Source organism: Sciurus carolinensis, chromosome 4, assembly GCF_902686445.1.
Source record: "Sciurus carolinensis chromosome 4, mSciCar1.2, whole genome shotgun sequence".
Lineage (NCBI taxonomy): Eukaryota > Metazoa > Chordata > Mammalia > Rodentia > Sciuridae > Sciurus > Sciurus carolinensis.
The window spans coordinates 163,074,625-163,098,227 of NC_062216.1; the positions used below are offsets into that span (position 1 = coordinate 163,074,625).

Consider the following 23,603-nt stretch of genomic DNA (forward strand, 5'->3'; position numbering starts at 1 on the left):
GTGCAGAGTGTTAGCCTCGGTGAACACCTGATGGCGTTTCTTGCAAACCCGGACCACAGAAATGCTGTGTGCCTTCTCAGATGTGAAGTCCTCCCTCCCTGGGAAAGTCAGCCCTGCATCCCGAAACCAGCCAGCCCTGGGGCTTTTCCCGCTTTGGACCCAGTGATCCATATCTTTCTCCCAAATTGCCAGTGGCCCAGGAAATAATTAAAGGTGACTGACTTTAAAAACAGTTAGATTAGAAATTAAATGCATTAATCCCAAACTAAGCATACGCCTGGTGAGGCCTCTTACGTTCTGCCTTTTAATAGTTGACCATTGAGGTCATCGCTGCAGCCATGAAAGCAGGAGCTGGTTTCAGAGTTTGTTCTGTGTTCCTTTCGGGTCATCACCAAGTTCCAGGCAACCTGACCCTCTGGGCCCTTGTTCCCTTCCCTCGAACCCTCTCTGGCCCCTTTATTTCATATACAACAGACGTCAGGTGGGGCCTGCTGCTTCCTGGACTGCCCAAGCAGAAATGCTCAGTGCTCAGAGGTGAGGGGAGTGAGGAGCCCCTTGCTCCTCCCTCCCTTCCGGGAGGCCCAGTCCAGGGCATCCCCAGGACAGCCTTGCCGGGGGACCCCAGAGCACAAGGCGGGCACTGAGCACTGGGAGCGCCAGGCAGGGAGATTTTCATATCCTCTCAGTTTTAATAGCGTTCCCTGAGATGGAAACTTGGGTTGAAATGATTTGCAGCTTTCCAGATTTTCTGAGTGTGTGTGTGTATTTGGGTTTATTTTAGCCACAGGCGTTCATTTCTTGCCAAAAAAACCTGCTTAAATAAAACCAAGATTAATATTTTTACTTAACGGAAAGAGTTAGTCAGGACAGGCTTTGAACTGGAGACTGCTTATCTTGATGGGGAGCGCATTTTAACGTCTGGCCTTGGCTTTGACATCAACCAAAGGGGCCTTTGAAACTGACAAGAGAGAAGGGCCCTGGGGACCTGGGTAGGATGCAGGAAGAGTCTATTTGTGGGGGGCTTGTGGGAGGCGTCTTCCTGGAAGGGAGGGAAGTAGGCCCTGGATTTGCCAGGAGCCCGGATGCTCTTCTGCCTCATTTCCAGCCATTTCCCTACCCCTCCCTCCCCAGGCCTTCGCCAGACTTCTGCTCCTTCTAGATTCATATGCAACAAACCGAGTCTCTTCTGCAGGACAGGCCCAGATCCCCATGCCCTGTGGCCTCCAGGGAGTTCCCGATGCCCCTTCCTTCCGCAAGACAGACTCCACCCCCTCTTGTGACTGGATGACTCCTACTTCCCTGTCATGGCCTGTCCACCGTGCCTCTGCCCCTGCGTTCCCAGGGCCCTCTTTCTCCTGGTGTCCCTGAGGCCACAGTACCTGATGTTCAGTGGCATTGCCCTCGACTCCTTCTGCTCCAGCAAGGCTCAGAAAGCACTGGCTGTCTTCCGTAGTGTACACAGCAGAGTGCTTTATCTGTCCTTCAATCGCCTTCCACCAGGTGTGGCACTTTCTACATAAAACAGCCTCATGCATTCAGCAAAAAGGTGTTAAAGGCCTATCACGTGCCTCGTGAGGTGGGAGAGAATCGATCAGCAAGCGTGTGACTACAAATGTGCTGGCCTCAGGGATCAGAGAGGGTCCCCGGAACTGGTGACCTGAACAGGGGAGGGAGGGAGGGAGTCCTGTGGGAGGGAGGGGGAACTTTAGGGGCAGGGCCTGGGGCGTGTTTGGGGTGCTGGGTGCTGGATTGGAGCAAGTCACCATTTCCTGCAGTGGAGAGGGCCCTGGAACACCCAGATGTGGCCAAGGCCCAGTGTGGGCGGGGTTGGACTTGAGAGGTCTTCGTAGACTGTGGGTGTAGAAGTAGACTAAAGGCAGACCCTTGGAGAGGTGCATGCAAGGTCCCTGGGGTCCTAGCACGGAGGCTGCACATCCGTGGGAGGTGGCATTGAGCAGGTTGCATTGAAAGCCACGGTGGGCGTAAATACGTGGAAGACTCAGGCCCACCGCTGAATGGATGGGAGCCCCGTGAAGGTCCCGGGTGACTGACATGGCAGTGGGGGAGGGGACTTAGGTCATGCAAAGAGCCCATCGAAGCTGGTCGTCCCCCAGGATTTGTATACCAGGATGGGCGGTGACTTGCTCAAGGTCCTCCATTGTGCCTAGGATGCTTCTCAGGGGTTTTCTCTACCTGACCGTCTAACTTCTGAACTTTTTAAAGGTTTTTATGGGGAACTTGGGGCTGCAGTGACCCACAGGCTGGGAGCCAGCTGGACCCAGTCAGGGCAGGGTCCCAGGCCTCTGCTCTCCACCTTTCTTCTGTGACCCTTTGCTCAAACATGGACATCATCAAAGTGTCCCCAAAGAGGTGGCAGATATTTGAGGAGGACCTTGAAATGGTCACTGGGGGAGCATGCTGAAGACGCTTAGGGGACAGGGAAGTGCTACCAGGCCCTCCTGCTGGTCTCCTGGAATCAGTGCCTTGAGGGGAGGCAGGCTCACAGCAGCCCGAGCCGGGTATCACCTGTCTAGATTCGAGGTTGCAAAGCGCCTTTGTACAGAGACATTGTGTCATTTAATTAATCAGTCTCATTAACCTCAAACTCCCAGGGTGGCGAGAAACCTTAGGCATTGTGTGCTTTTTAAGGATTGTTTTTTCCTTCCATGAAGCCTGTGCTGGGGATCACGGAGCATGGTCTGCTAGACACCGGCGGTGCTGCTCTATTGCCAGTGGCAACTGGCTGCAGGTTCTTACTACTAACGTGTGTGTGTGTGTGTGTGTGTGTGTGTGTGTGTGAGTGTCTGTGGTTGTGAAGAGTGGCAGCGGGCGGCTAAGGGCCTGTGGAGTCGTTGGGGACTCACGAGGGGTCCTTCCTCTAGTTGTCAGTCCCCTCGGCGGGGTGGGTGGAGAGTACCGTCAGCTATTTTGCAATCTCCACAAATCCCGGGTGAGGATTTTAAGGTAGCCTCCTTTCCCGGGAGACTCTCCAACTTCTTTTCCCCCACTGGGATGCAGAACTGCTCCCAGGGTAGCCGATCCTCGTTTCCAAAGTGGAAAATGAGGACAACCAGAAGCACCATAACCACCACCTTCCAGGGTCCCTCTGAGGACACAGGTAACAGGCACACAGCACTTGGTGCATCAGGGTGTCAGGAAAGTGGTGGTCACTGTTATCCACATACTCTGGATCCCGTCCTTCTCCAGACTTGGGGATGCAAAGACATGGCAGCCCCTGGTGGTAAAGAGCGTGGGCAGCCGGGGGAGGCCCGCCCTGCCGCCCCCCGCCCCCCCCCCCCCCCCCCCCCCCGGCACAGCCTGGACTGCAGAGTCCTGTCCTCCCCGGGGCTGCTGCGATCTGGCCCGTGCTTGGATGGCGGAGCCAGGCTCCTGTGTGGTTCCTCCTCTGCGATGGGGACGGGATGGGAAGAGGAGTCTGAAGTGGACAGACCCTGATTTAGTCGAGGGACCCTTGCTCCCCGGACCAGCCAGTCCCGCAGCCCGGTTGCTCAGCCCCGAGCCTGCAGCAGGAAAGCCCAGCCTTCTCTGGGGCAGAAAGGACTGGATGTGATTGACGGTGGTTGGAAGGAGACAAGAGGCAGGGGCCGGGTGTCTTGTCCTCAGAACAGCTGATGAACAGCAGATGTGCAGCTCCTAGAGACACCCCAGAAAGCGGCCCTGGGAGCCGATTCCTGTTCTGCTGTTGAAATTGTTTTTGTTTAAACCTTGGGCTGCTGAGGTCCACATGCTGGGGAATGGAGGTGGGCGGTGGAGGGGGGAGGGATGCTTCTGGAAGAGGCTTGGTTTGCCTTGTTTTTGCAACTCTTACCAGCCTTCCCGCCAAAAATAAAATATTTAAAGGAAGAAAAGATGACTCCATAGACTTTCATGCCTGCATTCCTAGGTCTCTGATCTACTAAAGAGGTACCCAAACGTATTTGTAGATCAGTGTGACAATTTGAAACACACACACACACACACACACACACACACACACACACACACCCTAGTTTCTTTTTCCTGTTTGTGGTGCCAGCCCAGGACCACTCATGTTCTGGGCCAGTGCTTTACCATGGAGCTACATCCCCACCCCGGGTCAGTGTTTTCTTAGAAACTTTTAAGCACAAATATTACTTGTCCCTTAATCTTTCTCTTGTTCCTTTTCTTCTCTCTGACCCCAGTAGCCCCGATTCCCTTCTCGGGAGCAGAGGAGACACAGAGGGCCAGGAGAGGCGCAGAGGCTGGGATTCAGACTGAGCCTCATGCCTCCTGGCATTTCTGTCCCTGGGAGAGCTGTCCCCCGCATGGTCGTCTGAACCCTGTCTCCCTGCTTTGGAAGCAGGAGACGTTTCTCCCATTCCTTGCTCTCGCCTCCCTGGCACCCAACCCAGTGCCCCAGACACCAGCCTGGTTCATGCCAGGTTTGGCTCAGCTGTTAGAGGACACTGGTTGGACCCTGTGGGGGCCAGTCTTCAGCAGGAGCAGGAGTTGGGAAAACCTGTATCCAACCTGGCCCGTCCACACGGCTGGCTTTAGCTGCCACTCCAGAGTGGAGGGGACAGCCGAGGCCAGTTTGGGAGCTGTGTGTGTTGTCCTTGGGGGAGCCGTAATACCCCTCCTCTGTGACCCCCTGGGCTTGCAGATGCCTGGGGGTCCCTTACTGCTGGACACGAAAGCACCAGATTACATCAGCACACTTCTGAGTTGCAGAGGAGGGACGGAGCAAATGAAGCCGTGCTCACTGATCCCCAGAGGCAGATCTGACGGGAGGACTTTGTGACTGGAAGAGAACTGACTGTCACTTCATTTTGGGTTTGGCTTAGCAGGATTTTATTTTTGCAAGGGAAACACTGGTGTGGCCCCTGTCCTGGACCATCTTTGCCTCAGTCTTGCTGGGCCATGAACACCCGCTCATCGGGCTGCGCCTGCTAGGCTACTCCTGGGCCGCCTGCAGCTGCCGGGCCTAAACATCTGGTCTCACTGCTGTGTCGATGCCCCTACCTCCTCCCCCACTGCAGTTTTTCTTAGTTTTTGCTTTGACGAGCTCGCCTTTCCTCAGACCCTCAGGGGAACTCCTGGTCTTAGCTCAGAGTGCTCCCGGATGAACAGACAACAGGTGAAGTCACGGGAGTGGTAGCAATACTGACGACAGTGAGAGCAGAAGCAGGGGGCCTGGAGGGACCACACACTGTTCATAGTGCTCACACTCAACTCTCACAGCAGCTTTATGAGGTATTGTTTTCATCACTCTATTTTTTGGATTAGAAAGCTAAGGCTCAGAGAGGTTTAGTAACTTCCCTGGGTTCACACAGCACCAATGCTGAACCCAAGCAGTCAGGTTCAGGAGCCCAGGTTTTCTCTGTTGCTGTTCTAGTAGTAAAAAGTGTATCACTTCTAAGTTGCTCGAAAGTCACTGGACCAAGAAAACCAGAGAGATCTAGGAGGAAAGAGACCTGGTGAGGCTACCCAGTAATGGAGGAACTCTAACTTCATTGTAACTTCCTGACGACAAGATCTTATCCTCATTTCACTAGGCCACCCTGAGATGAGAGGGTAGCATCTTTTTTTTGGGGGGGGGGGCGGTGCTGGGGATTGAACCCAGGGTCTTGTGCTTGTGAGTCAAACACTCTACCCACTGAGCTATATCCCCGGCCCCAAGTGTTAGCATCTTAAGTGTGACTTGAGATAGGAAGGAGTGACAGGATCTTAGAGCTGGAAGACCTCAAGGCTCAGGCTGCTTGGGGGTAAGAACAGAATTTCTGGCTCCATGGGCAGAAGCTTCCAGCAGTACCCAGCCTTAAGGGGCAGGATTGCTTAAGAACTTTATGTCTGAGCCCTGCGGAGCCATTCCTGAGCCAGGAAAGGGTAGAGGTCGCTACCTAAAGGATCCCTGTTGCCTTTTGCCACCAGGGACTCCCTCCCTCCTCTGCCTTCCCCGTGGATGCAGCAGCAGCAGATGAGGTCAAACCCATGGAGGAATCAGTAGCAAGGTCCTGGCAGGTCTGCTTTCTGCCTGGAGTTCAGCTGTTCCAACCTGCCCGTGGAGCGACAGAGGGGACATAGTCCCCGGGCCTCTGGGAGGCTTGCTTGCTGTCCAGGCTGCTGCTCACGGTTGGAACTGGAGGTAGGCACAGTCTCGAGGGAGGCTGGCCTGGGATGCCCCCAGCCTCTGGTTGGTAAGCAGGCTGGGGACAATCGCTGGCCCCCTCCTGCCTGGACCTGCCTCTGCTAAGTCACAACCTTTGCCAGTGGACTCTGTGTTTTGCCATCCCTGGGAAGGGAGGGCTGGAGGGGCCATTGATGCATCTGAGACCTGACTTCGAGCCTGACCGGAAGGGCGGGATCCAGGCTCATCTGGGGAGGGATCCAGAAGGGGTGGGAGTTGTGCGGGCTTTTTTTTTTTTTTTTTTTTTTTTTAAAGAGATAAGAGTGAAAGAATTGGGAAATTGTGTGGGGCATCCACAGTGGGGAAGGATAATGGCACTACAATGACAAGGGCATGTACGTGTGCGCACACGCGTGTGTAAAGGAAATCTGCTTAACAACCATTTTTAAAGTATCCCTCAAAAAGTGACCTGGACCCAGAGTATTCGCCTAGAGTCTGAGTTTAGTGGAACCCGAGGTAGGCCAAGGTGACAGGGTCGTAGAGCTGGGAGACTTCTGCAGTTCAGAACCCCTTCCACACCCTCCCCAGGTCCTGCTGTGAGAGCCCAGCCCCCTCCGGGTGGCCTCTGCCTGCAGCAGGCCTGCCCTCGTGGCTACTTCTTGCCATCAGGTGATGTCTCCTTTGATGGAGCTCACGAATGTGACTCTCTGCAATAGCCAGTTCTCATTTTCAAGACCCCTCCGGTCCATTGGCTCCTGTATGTGCCGATTTTTAGGAATCCTTGAAGACCGCTATGGGGTTGCTTCATTTTTGCATAAAATAGAGAAGCCGTGGTCTCTTATCATCTCAAGTAAGTCCCTCTTTATAGATCCGAGTCTCAGAAAGAGAACCACATTCTCTTCGCCCTCGATGTCTTCATCCCTATGATGTGGATGCTCGTGTGCTCTGTCACAGGCGTAGAGGAGGGAACAGGCGGAAGATACAGATACACATAGTAGGTGCACAGTAAACAGGAGCTGATTTTATCATAGCATTCCTTCCATGGTTGGCACTCCCTTTCTGGTGGTGGTGATGATGGTGGTGATATTAGTAACACATATCCAAGGTAAACTGCGTCAAAGACAAGGTCAGGTTTCACCTATACGATCCTACCTAGTCCCTTCCATGCTGGAGTTTGGATCCACGGTGATTCCTGTTTTATGGAAGAGGGAAGGGAGTTCAGAAAGAAACTCACTCACCAAAAAATAATTGCCATCAACGCCTGGGCTTGGATTGGAACTGCTCAACCTGGCTCCGGAGACCCAGCCCCAGCCCTTCCCTGCTTCCGTCAAGCTAGATGCCACTGCACCCCTTGTTATGGAGACAGCGGGTACTGAGGGTCCAGTCAGAATGCGGCCCAGGGGCACTGAGGGAGCTGGGCCGCGTCAACCTGTGGACGTGTCAGGACCTGGAAAAGTCACCTGTGCACAAGAGTTCCAGATGAGGCGGAGGTTAGGCAGGGGTACTGGTGGACAGGGAAAGGCCTGGGAGCCTGGGGTGTTGTCAGTGGGCAACAGGAGGAGGACAGGAAGCTCTGACAGAAGTCGGTTTGGGGTTACGGTGAAGCCACAGTGAAGAACCTGCTGAGGCTGTGTTGGGATGAGGGGGGTCTAGGGACTTCCGGGGCAGAGGGTGGCAAGCGCAGGGTCATTAACCTAAATGATGGCTGCGTCTCTCTCCTCCACCCCTCCCTCACCCCTGGGTCTCTCAGGCTTCTCCCTCTCATACACACCAGCATCTGTCTGGTTGGCTTGAAGGGAAGAGAGCAATTCCAGGCTCCGCCAGGGCCAGCCGGCTCCCCCGAGATGCCCCTCCCATGCAGTTCGGCCCTGCGTAACCTGGGCCCTGTGTCTCTCTTGCTGTCTCTGCAGTGATCCGGGCCAAGGTGGTGGGAAAGAAGCTGGTGAAGGAGGGGCCTTTTGGCACGCTGGTCTACACCATTAAGCAGATGAAGGTGAGTGGCTTCATCTACCTGGCTCCTGGAGGGTTCCTGGGTGGTTGCCAGCAGAGTCCTGGCCAATGGCAGCTGAGTGGGTGGGAACTGGATGTGGTGTGTTCCGTGTCTGAGCCCCAGGTCTTCTGGCCTGCAGGAGGGGCTGCCACCAGGCAGGAGGGGTGGTGGTGCAGGTGATGTCGCCCAGAGGCACACGTTAGGAGGCTGAGCCCTGGAGCCAGAGGGCGGAGGGCCTTGCTCCCGGTAGCTACGAGACCTTGGCCAAACCTTGGCCCTACTCAGGGCCGCCATCTTCCCAATTATCAAATGAGGGGGTGTGGGACCAGGTAGTCTCCAGAGCCCTTGTCAACTGGTGTCTGGGCTCAGCAGTGCCCACAGGCCTCAGGAAGCCACTGAGTCCACACGGGGAGTTTATAGCCTCCAATCTTCACACCAAAACCTCACCCATCACCCCCAGGGAAGCGCTGCCCGCCTCCCGCCTCTGACTGTCTCCTGCATGCCGGCGAGTCGGCCGCGTCGGGAGACAGATCTTCCCCTGAGATCTGCGGCTAAGCCTGGGGACGTCAGGAAGCACATGAGGGAGAACATCTGGTTGGAAATCTTGAGACCCTGCCTCCGAGGCTCAGCTCTGCTTCTACCTAGCACGTGGGCCTGGCCTCGTCCTGTGTCCTGGGTCTCAGTCTTGCCATCGTTCATCACCATGGCTGGGGTTCGACACCTGAAGAGGCCTTCGGCTGGGCACTCTCGTTCCAGGGCATTGGCAGCCGCCTCTGGCAGGAGCCGGCGGGTGCTGGGCAGGTGTGCTGGGGTTTCCTCCGCACAGAGGCCTGGCTTCACCCTGAACCGCCGGGTCACTCCTGCAGTCCCCACCTTTAAAAGCGTCTCCCTGCCCACGGGGGACATTTCATTTCTGCCTCAGGGCTGCAGTCAGGTTGGGAGACAAGAGCCCTGCGTGTGACCGAGCTGCAGTGTGAGATTCGATATGCCCAGGTCCAAGTGAGCTGCTGGCTCTTTGACTCACAGCTCATGTTTATGTCCCCAGTCATTAGGGTAGGACTTGGCATGCCATGGGGACTTGGCAAATGTGTGTCCACCCAATGGGGCGATGAAGCTGGAACTGCCCAGAGGAGACGAGCTTCAGTCATCGCAGGGACTCGAGTTGGGGGACTGACAGCCCACGGTGGTCGCCAGCCACCCGGGAGGCCAGCCTCCAGGCCTCACTATTTTTTTCCCAGGGCCTGAGGCTGGCTGTACTGATTTTGTGGAACCTGTTGCTTTGGATTCAGTTTTGGACACATCTGCAGCCTTCTGGTTATGTAATTCCAGAGTCAGGCCTGGCCAGTTGCCCTCGCCTGCCTGAGCTCGGTCATGAGACCCGCTTGTGTCTTCCGAGGGCCCTGGGGAGAGGAGAGTGGGCGGAGGTGGGGAGCCAGCAAGAGCAAAAGCGACCTGAAAAGCCCACTTCTCAACCACTGGCAGCCGGCGCAGGATGGCCGGGCGTATCAGAGCAGAGCAGAGCCCCGGCAGCCCTTATCACTGGACCCTGAGGCCAGCGGGAGCTGCAAGGGAGCTAGCTGGTGGCGGCAGTTCCTAGGCTGGCTGCACTTCCCTCCTGCCTTCCAGTCCTGGAGGCCAGGGTGACCAGAGGCCCTGCCTGTGTGCAGAATGTCCCATCCCCCTAAACAGTGTCATATCAGCTAGTGACACTTGTTAAGCCAAAGGCCACGTGCTCACCCGTCAGCCTCCAAGCACAGCCCTACTCCTGGGCTAGGGGCTCAGGCCTGTTCGTCGTCCTTCCCTGAGTTCATGGCCTTGGGGGCAAGGGATTCGATGCCAAACTCTTCATTTCACTTCTTCACTTCTGACAGACGCTCAAAGGGAAAGTGATGTACCCAGAACCGCACATTTAATTCTAGAGAGATCTAGTTCTTCAGTTGAGGCCTCGGGGACCCTTCCTGATCCTGTGTGTCGATACAGTACTTCCCAAATCTCTCTGCAGCCTTACTTCACGCACTGGTCATATTGAGTGACTCTCCTACTGGTCAAGCATTATGACCTTTAATGCAGGTCAGTTCCTTTCGGGCCACCTGCCTACACGTCAGGGAAGAAGCCAGATTGGAGTAGGAGCCCATCCACCCGCCCGCCCCATCCTTCCTTCCACCTTCTCGCTCAGCCCTGGGCTGTGAGCTGGGGACGCGGTGATACTTGTTACAGTTCACATAGGACGCCATGCAGGTAACATTTACTGAGCATTCAGTCTGCCCCAGTGGTTCTGTCAAACCTTTGTGAAGGTCGGTCCTCATGTCTGGGTGTGAAACTGCCACACGTTTCTCTCTATTTTATAGGTGAGGCCCCTGAGAGTTGGAAGGTCAGGAAACAGTCAAGGTCATGTCTAGAGTGGCAAAGTAGACCTAGACCCCAGGATCTTTTTTCAGCAAGGAGATAACAGAAACATTGGGGCTGCAGGATGATCGGTTATTCCCACCTGCTTTGGAGGCTGCCCCTCACCCCACTTGTGCTAAGTCCCCCAGGGAACCAAAAGAGGTCAGCCTGGATTCCTTGGTGCAAGATCTCACCCCTTAGCTCTTGATATGCAGCTGCAGAGGGTGGATCGGAAAAAATCTGGGGAAGAGGGAGGCAGGGGAGACGGCAGAGGCGAGTCTGCTGGGTTTGGGCAGTGATTCCTGGGAGGCTTTGTCCTGGCAGATTAGAGTCGACCCCAGAGAGTCAGATGGTGGAGGCAAGGGCTCCCCTGAGCAGGACTGGAGGAGCTTAGAGAACATGAGACCCCAGCCCTGCCTGGCCTCTGATGCGAGGCCGGGGGACCCCTACCAGCTGCTAACTCTGCAGCCTCTGACTCTTCCCACGGGCACCCCTTGAGTGTGCAGAGACCCACGGGTGTGTGGCAGAGGGGGGAAGGTGTCAGCATGTGGAGGAAGCTTATTGCAAACCCGGACTTGGAGATTAGCTGGGGCTTAGGCACTGGGCCATGGTGCAAAGGTGGAAATTTCCAGAAAACTGGCCACTCTAATCTGTGGGAACCTTATCTCCCATCAGGACCATGATGTTGCCAGCAGCAGTTGTTTGTGCAGTGGAGACATGCTCTCAGGCAGGCTGCAGGGGACAGCATGTGGGGGACATTATGTCCCAGCTGGTCCCAGGAGGATCCTAGAGGACACGTGTGGGTCATGAGCTTTGCAAATCCTGACTGTGAGCAGGACAGATCTACTGGGCAGTCAGAATGCTTGGCCTCTTCCCTCAGTGGTTTGTCTGATCAAATAAGCAATAGCAGGGTCTGGCCTTTGAAGCTGCAGCTGGAAGTCTCTCTGGCCCCCATCCCACAGGGAGCCACCCTCGCCGCCCCCCACCCTCCTGTGCCTGAGACTCCATGGTGCAAGGCTCTTATCTAGCCATCTGCAAAGGCTGACTCCATCAGCACATGCTCCTCAGCTAGCGAGTCACTATGGAAGAGAAGGAGTTAGCACTTGGCATCTCAGACAGACACTAAATAATCTCCAAGCTTCCGTCTCTCAGCCTGTAAATAAGACTAAGTTGTGGATTTAAATGAGTTCATGACAAAAGTCAAGATCCAGAACAGTGCTGATCTCTGGCAGTCATGCGAGAAATCAGACCTAAGCGTGGCCCTTTGCAGAGCCAAAGACCAGGCATGTCATAAGAAATAGGCAAATGCCCCAGACTCAAACTTCTTTCATACATGATTTGTCCCTTTGCCCCAGGGGAAGCTAACTTCTTAGCACATTGTATAGATACCAAGAAGGGGGCCCAGGGGCATGCGGAGTTCAGCTGGAAAAGAGCAGCCTGCTTTAGGGTGGGGCTCTGGGCCAGCTTGAACCCCTGCTACCGAGAGGTGATATTGGGCACCCATGCTTGGGGAGAAGGGGACCAGGCCCTCCACTCCTCTCCCCCTCGATTTTGGAATAACTGGTTTTAAGCTAACTCTTACTAAATGCTATCTGCCAAGTGCTCTTCTAAGTCATTTAATGTCAAAGCTGCAGATGAACAAACTGAGGCCCAAGGAGAGGATAAGTAACTTTCCAAGTGGCTAAACAATGGCAGGGATGAGATTCAAACTGACTGTCAGTCTGCGGAGCCTGCATTTATCACTAATCCTCTACGACACTGGTTGGATTAGATGCCCTTTGGTGTCCTTTCTTATCCTGATATTCTCTGGTTCTCTGATTTCAGGACATTAGAAACCTATTCTAAGCCTCTTAAATTTGTCGAACCAATTCTCCATCTCTAGGATTGCAGACATAATGATACTTTGGAGATCCATAATTAGATAGACGATTATTATAAAGGGAAGACAAGTAAATGAGTAGACTCTGCCTTCACCATATTGTTATTTTCAGCATTGACCCCCCGGAAGCAGCACCGTGTGGTCAGACCCCGTCATCTCTTCCGTATCAACAGTTTGCCTGTCTGCAGGCTCGAGAAGCAACATTAAAATACAGGCTCCTTCAGACATAAAAGTAGCGGGGAGGTCCAGCTCACTGCAACGAGTCGAGTTCTTACTGAGCAGGTCAAGTCTCTGGACCCTCAGCAGGGTCCCATAAAGCAGAGAGAGAAAGGAGAAGACAGACACAGAATGAACTGAGGTTCTGATAGGTTGGTCCCCAAAGACCTAAGCAAGCGCTTAGCGGCAACATTTACCCAACCCTTGAGGAATGCCTGCACCAAAATGCGAAGTTGCTGGGCACAGAAGTGACGCGGCTGTTCTTTGTAGCCACACCGGATGGCTTTAAAGACAGGCAGGTGCCATCCACCATCCAGCCAGGGGCCATCCTGACCTGACAACCCCTGCCCCGCCATGGCGTAATTGACCGCCAAGTGTGGACAGCACTTTTGAAGAGCTCAGTGTGTTTCCTTGTGCACCTGTGAGGCCTCGGGGGCGAGGACCGGTTCAGAAAGGGGACATTGAATCCATTAGAACAGTGCACCCTTTACACAAGGCAGAGAACTTCCTGGGCTCCTGCGGTCCTGTGCAAGACTTTTGGATAGTAAAGGTCCTTGTAACCTCCTACCCTTGCCCACCAGTCACCGCTTAAGCAACAATGAGGGGGGACATCAGCCATCAGACCGAATGCAGGCATTTATGAGGCACCGGTGGGGCAATGTCTGGCTCTGTATCAATTATCATAAGTAAATTAATAACGCATGCCAGGGACTAAAGTAGGGACATTGTCCTATTGTAAACCCACAAGTGGTCCAGGGCCTGAGCACTCTGAGACCTGCAGGGATAATGGGGTTGGGCCCAGTCTGGGTGCCCAGCTCACACAGATGGTACGGTTGCCGGGGCAGATGGGGTCTGCCTGACACTTGTGGACTCAACTGGAATCACAGAGTGGATCAAGCCTCTGTGACAGTCCCCGGGTCTCTGAGCACACACTGACAAAGGAGCCTCGAGATCCATAAATGGAAATGGCATTTGCTGCAGTCAAGGCCCCGGGTCCTAAGCTTCCCAGGCTGCAGAGGAGACGGCATAGGATGATGGTTAAGAGCACAGACCCTGGGTTCCACTGCGTGGACTCTGTGGCTTGGAAAAGCCACCTGACCTGCCTGTGGCTCATGCCCCTTACCTGTAGCATGGGCAGGATCAACTGCCTTGTTGCTGTTAGGAGGAGCAGGGGAGTCGATACTCCAGCAGACTCTCCTAACCGCAGTCCTGCTAACCCCTGGGGCCAGGCGACTCTGTTCTGGGACTGTCCTGTCTCTCCCCTCTCATGGCAGCCAAACACACCTCCAGACAAGTGTCCCCTCCCATTTCTAAGAGGGGCAGTAGTGCCTCCAGTTGAGAGTTACTGTATCGGATCATGGCATAGATAAAAATGGCCACAATCAGCAATTTCATGTGGTTCCACTTAATAATTATTAAATGCTTAGTGAAAAATCTTTGCATTTTGTACACGTTTAAGAGGCTCATCTGGCATGATGATCCTGACGCCTCCTCCAGAGGCTCAAAAGAATAAGAACATAGGAGTCTCCAGGGTCAGGGCCTGAGCTCAGCTCTCACCGGGCGCCTGGACTTCCGTCAGTCTCGTCTGCAGTGTGGGGTTCATACTAAGAGGATACTTCTGTACTTTTGTACCTGGGAAGTGTCAGGGATGTCATGTGAATGCTGGGTGGCTGGCTGTCCCTCAGAACTGGGGGCTGTGCTGGACCAGGCAGGGGGACCCTTTTCATAGTAGTTTCTTTGGATTTCTGGAAAGATGTTGGGATTTGAAAAATAGTAGCTGGAGGGATGTTTGGGGCGCTGGAATGGGGACCGGAAGTGATAGGACAGGACCCCTGGGAAGGCACAAACCTATCAGATACGAGAACAGTGGCCTCCTCTGGGTGAAGGGGGTCTGGATGGGTAGGTCCAGGACCAGCATCGTCTTGGCTGAATGGGGACCCGATTCCTTTAATTCAGAGGACAGCATGCTTGCTGGGCCCTTGGTCCCTTCTCAGGATGTTCTCTCTGCCCGCAGATGTACCGAGGTTTCACCAAGATGCCCCACGTTCAGTACATCCACACGGAAGCCTCCGAAAGTCTCTGTGGCCTTAAGCTGGAGGTCAACAAGTACCAGTACCTGCTGACAGGTAATGACCACAGAAGCACCAAGGCCACAGCCCACTGTCCTCTCACTTCTCACGGGTCTGTAGACAGCAGTGTCCTGAGGATATTAGCCCTTGTCCAGTGATCATGAGGACCCTCCAATGTCCAGTCCAGAATCCCTCCACGTTTGGACAGGGCCTTCGGAGGCTCCTACACGGAGGCTGTGCTTCAGGGCCATCTGGACCCTCTAGAGTTCTGGTTTCTCAGCAGATTCTGTCCCACTGCACCTGCAGATGACCCGCGAGGCCCGGGTCTGCAGGTGTCACCTTTAGGCAGTCAGCGCAGTAAGGAAAACAGACACAGAAACCATCGGGAGAGGAGCACAGAGTCCGTCTCCAGGCCTCGCCGGGGGACCTGGTGGGTTTGGGTCGGTGGGCGGGCTGCTGACCTCTCAGGCTTTGTTATAGTGTGGAAAGCGGGGCCCCAGTTGACCCTAAAGGGGTTGAGGAAAGTGAAATAGGATCGCGGGTCTGGATGGCCGGTTCCTGGCCTTAGCAGCACCCAGCAGGGCGATTCCCGCCCTCTGCCCCGGCCCTGGACCAAACGGCTCTCCTCCGGCACCCCTCCCCCTCCAGGCCGCGTCTATGACGGCAAGATGTACACAGGACTGTGCAACTTTGTGGAGAGGTGGGACCAGCTCACCCTGTCCCAGCGCAAGGGGCTCAACTACCGCTACCACCTGGGGTGCAACTGCAAGGTAGGCCTGGGCGGCGAGCGGGGTGGCCACAGCCCAGACCCCTGTGCCGGGAAAGGCACGGGCACCGGCCAGGGCGCGGCGGTGGGGCATGTGGCTCCCAGGCTGGGTGGCGGGAAGGCGAGGGAAGAGGCCCAGCGACTCTCTGCCGCCTCCGCCTGCCCACTTGGCAGCTCCAGGGCCGTGAGGGGCTCTCCCGCACCCCTGGGCCCTCCAGGCAGTTTGAGGCAGTGGCAGGCACGCGATTCTTGCTGCAGGTGCTGCCAGGAAGTCCCATCTGGGCTCACTTGGGCAGCTGACCCATGGGCCCCCACCCTAGGCGGGCAGGCTGGCTCAGGACTGCCCGTGGCAGTTGTCACAGAGGGCTCTCCTCAACCAGGACCCCCCTGAGTACAGTGCCAAGGCTCAGCCACTTAGGGAGTTGGGCCACTCTCTCCCTTGATCCTCAGAACAGCCCTGTGCGGTTTTAATGACTGTCCTCCCCATTTTATAGATGAGGAAAAAGAGCTTGAATAACCAGCCCTGGGTCACACAGCTTGCTGAGTTTCATGTCCAACCTAGAGCAGCTGGACTCCAAAATTTGTGCTTTAATCTTTGAATTCCTCAGTTCTCGAAAACAGCTGAGAGCTCCCCTCCTTATATCCAGTCTGCTACTTTCTGGCTGTGTAACCTGGAGCAAGTTACTTAACCTCTCTGAGCCTCTATCCGTAAAAGGGAAATAGAACTATAGTGGGAATTAAGGGGAACGGCAGAGGCTCAGTCTCTGGTGTACAGCAGTCGTCAATAAACATGAGCGGGTGTTACTTATAGTATCACCAAAGTACTGGTATGTTCCGGCATCCTCTCCAGTGGTCCTGGGGTCTGTATCCAGACTCGGAGCAGCACCAGGCCTGGGTCCACTAACTGTTGGTTGGATCTTATTACAGATCAAGTCCTGCTACTACCTGCCTTGCTTTGTGACCTCCAAGAATGAGTGTCTCTGGACCGACATGCTCTCCAATTTCGGCTACCCTGGCTACCAGTCCAAACACTATGCCTGCATCCGGCAGAAAGGTGGCTACTGCAGCTGGTACCGGGGGTGGGCCCCCCCGGACAAAAGCATCATCAACGCCACAGACCCCTGAGCCCTACCCTCCCTGCCTCACCTCCCTCCCTTCCCGCTGAGCTTCCCTCGGACACTAACTCTTCCCAGATGATGACAATGAAATTAGTGCCTGTTTTCTTGCAAATTTAGCACTTCGAACACTTAAGGAAAAGCCTGTGCCGTCTATGGAGTTGATTTGGACTATCCTCCTGGCCCCTTTACCCCTTCTCTTTGGTTTTTACATCACCCACTTCCACCTGGGAATTTCTGGTCCATGCCAGAAAGAATGAGGAGTGTCTCCTCCTCTTCTTCGTGATAGATAATCTCTATTTTTTTAGGAAAACAGAAATTGAAAAACCTACCACATCCGGGCATTGTAATCCCTCCTCCTCTCTCTTCTCTCCCACTTGACCATCTCCACACCCTCCTCCACCCAGTACATAAAGGACACAGACAAGGAAGTTGCCAAACGGCTGGCTCTTTCCAGATCAGTCCAGGGCAGCAACAGGCAGACGTGGGGTACACGGAAGATCTTACACACAGAGGACATGCGGTACCTCTCGGTCTGAGTCTGCATGCCAGAGCCCGGGAGGGGAGGAACAGACTGCAGGAGGGGACCTCAGATAACACGGCACACGTGGTTCTCCCAGCCCTGGGATGCTTGGGTTGACCAGATGTTTCTGAGTCTGAAGCAAGCAGCCAGGCCAGAATAACAGCGCTTTCTTAGTTGGTGACGACTTAAACATCTGCCTGTGGTCAGGGGGCCACTCGTTTCCTTGTGCACAAGCTCAGGTGAAAGACTGAGATGAATGTCCTTCCCCTCCCCACCTCCCTTAAGATGTCCTGGGAAACTCTTTGGGAGGTCTGGCCCGGAGCTTGCCTTTATGTAAATTGGAGAAATACACACACTTTACGACATCCACAGATATAGCCATGTAGATTTGGGTAGAGATTACTATTTCCAAACTAGCGTTTAGCTCACCTGGGGGGGATGTGTTTGTATCCACATTTGCATATGCCCGCACGGGGACATAAGCTAATTTTTTACAGGACACAGAATTCTATTCAATGCTGTTAAATACGCCAATAGTTTAATCTCTTCTATTTTGTTGTTGTTGCTTGTTTGAAGAAAATCATGACATTCCAAGTTGACTTTATTTTCATTTTAATTAAAATTTGAAATCCTGAACACCTTCAGCACCCTCTCTTCCCTCTAACTGGGGTCCTCTGGCTTCTGTCCTGCTTCTTTTCTTCTGCTGCGTGGTTGGGGGCTGTCACTTAACTGCCTCACTGACTTGGCAGGTGGCAGTGGAATTTCTGTGGGTCAGCGGCCTCAGGACAGCTGCAAGAGTGTCCGGCCTCAGCTCAGTGGCCACTTCTCCCGGGCTTGGGGACAGCTTGCTCTTCTTCCCCAGCTCACTGGTGGGTGGATGCCACCTGCTCAGCTCCTCACCTCATGGAGATAATGTGGGTGGTCCCTGGGCAAGCCCGACTCTGGAATCAGCTGTAGGGTTTTTGTTGTGATTTTTTTTTTTTGAAATAAAACTATAATATAAATTCTCCTATTAAATAAAATTATTTTAAGTTTTAGTGTCAAAAGTGAGATGCTGAGAGTAGGTGATGATGTATATGTTACAGAGCTGGGAATGGTAGGATGGTGACCTTTAACACGATTGCTCTCTGTCCCTTTTTTCAGATTATGGGTATTTATCCTGTTAGTGTTTGTATCTTCAGTGCATTCCACTTTAGGAAGCAGAGCTGCCAGTTGTAACAACAAGAGAAAAAACCAGAACAGAAGTAGACAACGAGATGTAGTGTCTCACACACACACACAAATACCCCGGCAGGAGGGGAAGGCGGTACTGGTGTTGGGTTTCCTCGGGATCATTTCATTATCTTGAAACCTTCCCCTTGTGGTCATGCCATTTGGCAAGGGGGTTGTGGGAGGCTTGGCCCTCTCCATGGGGCAGTGTGAGCAGAAGGACCTGAAGCCGGTACACTAGTGCTTTCCACGGGGTGAGCCACAGACTTGGTTTGGGATCGTCTGTTTCAACCTCAGAGTCTGGCAAGGTGGAGTTCCTGACCCAGCGCATACAAGTGTCCTCCCCCAAGTGGACATCAGCGTCTCTTCTGGGAGGCATCTGGCCATTCCCGGTCCCTGGTGTGGTCACCCCCACTGACATAAGAAGGGACTTGGGGTGAGGCCTGATCACAAAGCACCTGAAGTTTCCCTGCAGAGTCAATAAGTGGGCAAAACCGTAGCCCCATCTGCTAGGTCCTGGTGGGGGGTCCTGAGCAAGGAAGGGTTTTGCAAACCGACGTTGTCAGAGGGCGGTTTTTGAGCTTTCTATGAGCTATAGCTTTGTTTATTTCACCTGTTCACTTACTGTATAATTTAAAGTCATTTATGTAGCTGAGACACTTCTGTTATTTCAAACATATCGTGAATGTTTTATTTTGCTAAATCTTGTGTCATGTGTAGGCTGTAATATGTGTACGTTGTGTTTAAGAGAAAAAAACAAATGAAACCCACATGCCACCATTTTTCTGAATCAAATTCTACAGTGGAATTGAGGGTAAAATACTTGTACTTGGGCAGGCAGCTAGATTGGCAAGTTGGGGGAACTAGAAGGAGCTGGTATTGGGGATGCTGCTTCCGTCTCTTCCCTAGTGGAGTCCCAGGGATTCCCTGAGGACAAAGGAGAAGGAAACACAGTACATCCATGTCCTTGTTTTTTTTATCAACTGACCCTGCGTCATCCCCCTCTGCTCCCCATTCCTGTTCCCCTCAAGTCCTTTCTCCCCCCCAGTTGGGAAGCCATGATTTGTCCTAAAAATCCAGGGCCATGGGAACTGTGATTCCAAATTGTCTTTGCCTCCTAATCCAGGAAGCCCAGACTCGTGCTTCCCAGGCCCGTGCTCTGCTATGACCAGGGTAGGAAAAGCTAGAAGACCTTTCTTCTTTACTGCCCCCCACCCCCAACCTGCCTCATGGCCACTGAGCTACAGCCCATGGAGCACCATGACATTGGAATAGCACCGTCCAGGGACACGCTGGCTCCCAGCAGTCAGTGCCCTTCCCTGCCTCGTCCCTTCTCCATCATCTTTTGCATGACATTGGACAATGGATTGCTCCAAGATGGCACTCAGGTGTTTGGCTCTTACCCACCTAAAGTAAAATGATTTGAGTATTTGTATCAGAGAGAAACGTGATAAAAATCTAAGGTCAAAAGCCAACCAAATAGGGGAACAAGGGGGGGTGGGTACCAACCGCTTCCAGATTGGCTCTCTGGGGGTGAGAACAGGGCAGAGCAGCATCATGCTTGGGGGCTTCTCCACCGCTCCTCCATCTTTCCTTTAGCCAGTCTGCTGTGCTGAAACCCAGAGTGATGGAGAGAAACCAACCAGAGGGAGAAAACAAACAAACAAACAAAACCCTGTCTGGAAGGAATGTATTTGTTGCTAAATTTTGTAGCACTGTTTACAGCTTTCCTCCATGTTATTTATGAATTTTATACTCCGTGAGTGTATATTGTCGTGTAATGTTGCCTCATGTTCACTTTTTACTGTGTGTCCTTTATTCTAAACAGTAAAGTGGTTTTATTTCTATCACACACCTGCTCTCTCTTGCCTTTTTGTGTATGGACTGCCTTGGGGGGTTGCACAGACACCGAGGGGCCCTGGAAGTCTGTCCTGCCTGTCTCCTCCAGGCCTGTGCACACTCCCACCCTCCATACCGGGGCCACCCTGCCCCAGGCCCTTCCCTTGGCGGGAGGAATCTCAGGGGAGGCGTCCTAGATTCCCTTGGGCTGCCGACCCAGCTTGGTCTTTGCTCCCTCCCACGGCTGGAGTTCTCTCTGGTTCTGCAGCACCTGGATCTCCATCTCAATACCTAAGGGTGGTACAGGTACAGCCAGCCTGGGGCCTGACTCCGCCTTCCATGTTCTCTTCCTAAGAATCACCGACCCCTGGGGAAGGAGGAGTGGGGAGGCTACAGGCCACAGTCCTGGATGTCAGGGGTCTTCTGGAAATTCTGAGGGCCACTCAGCCTGGTTGGGGAAAACAGTAGCTTGTGAGGCCCTTCAATAATGGGAGATCCCCTTCCAGAGCTTCCAGTGGGGCTGTTCCCCTGGGGCAGCTCACTGACCCAGGTATTGTCCCTCCCTTGACAGGGTTCCAGGTGATAGCTTCTGCTCCTAAAGTAACAGGTACTAGATCCACTCTGAAGGCCCGGGACACGCCCAACACCACATGTATACCCTCAATCATGTGGAATTTAACAACCCCAGGAGGTTTTTCCACTACCCATGTTTCTTAGTTGAAGAAAACCAAGGCTCACAGAGATCAAACCAGGGTTCAAGATCCAGCACAAAGACAAAACTGGGATTCAAGCTTGGCTCGCTTGAGAATAAGCCCTGATTTTCCCCTTCACCTCGTTGGTACCCGCAGGTTTCCACATGTGTCCTTACGCACACCCCAGATTCCGTGACTCTCTCTGGATCAGATACAGGGAAAGAAATCAGTGGGAAACTTCCGCCTGGTGAATGGCTCCCTCCTAGAGCCTGCAGTTCTTCCTGTCGGGTCTCCAACAGGGTTGTCCCGCTAGGCAGTCTGAGCTTGGCACTCTACAACCTGGCCACAGTCCCTAGGGACTACAGGTTACACAGTTCATTATCTTGCTCTTCAAAACTCATGTTCCTCACAAGGCCAAGTCCAGAGCCATGGCCCGGCATTCCCTCGACCGGTTTCCGAAGAACACCAACCACACAAGCAGGAACATCTCAGGCTGCATCCAGCTGCCCAGAGCTCCCCGCCTCACTCCGAACTGCCCCGCTAAACAGACATTAGCTCTCCCACCCAGGTGCCTTCCGAGTGGGAGGAGAAACCGGGCGTGCTGAGCCACGTCCCCAGCTGCTTCCCAGAGACAACCTCAGGCGTATTCAAAAGTCAGAAAACAGAACACACAAGAAAGTCACCTTTCGATCATCAGCAACGATGGAATATTACCGCTTTTATTAAAATAAGAGTTGAAACCAGGTCCCGGCAAGGGGTCTCCTGAAGTCAGCAAGCTCTCTGGAAACACCTTTCCCCTATCCTCAGCCTCTGGCGCCAACACTTCAGCTCCCCTGACTAGTCGATCATTCCCAAAGCCGCAAGGACTGCTGTCCTTGTCACTTGCCCCACAGTCTGCATTTCCCTCCGATAAATGACTCTTCCTCTAGGAAAGCAAGACTTTCCCTCAGGACCCTGTGGCTCTTCCTCAGAGTCCAGGAAATCAGGACACGACTCCCAAGCCCAACTTCCCTTTCCAAAGAGACGGAGGACAGAGACTCCTGTATTTGCTCCATATCACCAAAAGAAACAGAATAGACATGGTGACTCACCATTGGCTTATGGTTGGGGAAGAAGGTTTGCTCCACTAGTGGGAACTTCTCAGGGCCCAGGGAATGGAAGATCTTAATGAGCTGCGAGAACTAGGACGGAAAGGGAAAGAACGTTAGGCACCTACTAGGTGAAACCACCCACCTGGTCCTGGTCATCAAGCATCTGACTCTTTGAGGCTGACTTCCAGTAGCTTTTCCCCACCCATAGATAAAGGCCAGCTTTTTTGGCTGGACAGTCATCCTGTCCATCACCTGGCTGCATTGATCCCTTCCATTTCTGCCCAAGAATTAGGAAGTAGGCAGAACTGTGGTTTCAGCTCAACCACATTTAATGAGCACTTACTACATCCTATGCATTTCACACGGGGTCCTTGTCCACAGCAAAACCTGCTGGCGCTCATGCGGTCCCTGCTGGCAATGCTTTTCTTTCTAGAGAAGCTGCACTGGGGGTAGTTTTTGGTATGGACACTGGATCCAGCATTCCTGGGTGTAAAACCTTGGTCTGTCACTTACTAGCTATGTGAGTTGGGAGGTTACTGTAGGTTTCTGAGCTTTGATTTCCTCCATGGCAAACCAGAGGGATGCCACCTCGTTGTCGTGTTACGGGTACATGACAGAGCAGCGCCTGGCCCATGGGAGCCCTGGAATGTCAGGTGTTATTACTGACACACATTTTCTCTGCTTTTGCAACGCTGCTCATTTCCAACAGCTCCGGCCATGTCCCTTCCCACTGTGCTCCTCCTGCCTCCTCGTTGGAGCGTAGGTTAGTCCCGTCTCCAGAGAGAGAGAGGGTAAGCCCCAGCAGCTGCCGCTTGGGCTTCCTGCCAGTAATGGGTTCAGTTATTGGGGTGACAAACTGAACCTGGGGGACAGACTGCAGGTTCACATTTGAGATGCTGATTTCTTGCTGGAGTAAAGCAAGGGGGTCCCGGGACTCCAGAGCCAGTCAGAGCGGGGTTCAGGGAGGTTCCCTGGAGCAGATGATATCAAAGGGGTTTGGGGACTCTGGGTGTGCAGTGAGGCCAGTGTGTTCTGAAGACCCTGGGAGGCTGCCAGGGTAGTGGCCTCAGGCCCAGGGGATGAAAAGAGTCTTGAGGGTGACCTGTCACAGGCTACCGGGACCCCTAAAGTCAGTCCAAGGAGCTTAGAACCCACTCTAAAGGTGAAGAAAAGCTGCAGGAAGAACAAGTCAGATTCTAATCCAAGAGAAAATAAGCTGAGTGCAGGGGCAACTCAGGAGGCTGAGGCAGGAGGATCACAAGTTCAAAGCCAGCCTCAGAGAAAGGCAAGGTGCTAAGCAGCTCAGTGAGGCCCTATCTCTAAATAAACACAAAACAGGGCCGGGATATGGCTCAGTGGTCGAGTGCCCCGGGGTTCAATCCCTGGTACCACCCCCCATCCCGCCAAAGAAGAAAGAAAATAGCTGCAATTTGCTGTTGGGTACAGGTGCCCAGAAGTTAGGGGGTAAGCCTTTCGCAGACTGGCTTGGGGGTAACTCAGTACGAAGCCTGGACAGAGACAACAGGCAGCACAGGAACTTTCTGCCTGAGTCCAGGATTGCTGTGCAAACGCCAGCTGCAGCCTGAGGGTGCGACACAGACTAGAATCAACTCAGAACATTGGGAGGCCTCAGAATAGGGGCAACGATGTTGTGTGGGGGTCCCTCACTTCACAGGTCAGGGAACAGGAGTCAGAGACGGAGTGTAATTCTACGCAGGTTTCG

At 53.7% G+C, this 23,603-nt stretch overlaps 2 protein-coding genes across 3 annotated transcripts in view; one reads left to right on the plus strand and one right to left on the minus strand.

The window, feature by feature from the left end:
• The window catches only part of Timp3 (TIMP metallopeptidase inhibitor 3), a 53,114-nt gene extending 33,004 nt beyond the window's left edge, over positions 1-20,110 (plus strand). Inside the window, exons 2-5 of the mRNA XM_047550763.1 lie at positions 8,017-8,099; positions 14,591-14,702; positions 15,294-15,415; positions 16,339-20,110. Coding sequence (XP_047406719.1) covers positions 8,017-8,099; positions 14,591-14,702; positions 15,294-15,415; positions 16,339-16,536 — 515 coding nt within the window. The 3' untranslated portion in view covers positions 16,537-20,110. The remainder of the gene's footprint in view (positions 1-8,016; positions 8,100-14,590; positions 14,703-15,293; positions 15,416-16,338) is intronic.
• The window catches only part of Syn3 (synapsin III), a 429,043-nt gene that overhangs the window by 255,604 nt on the left and 149,836 nt on the right, over positions 1-23,603 (minus strand). For both annotated transcript variants that reach the window (XM_047550762.1, XM_047550761.1), the window contains exon 6: positions 21,881-21,970. In XM_047550762.1, coding sequence (XP_047406718.1) covers positions 21,881-21,970 — 90 coding nt within the window. The remainder of the gene's footprint in view (positions 1-21,880; positions 21,971-23,603) is intronic.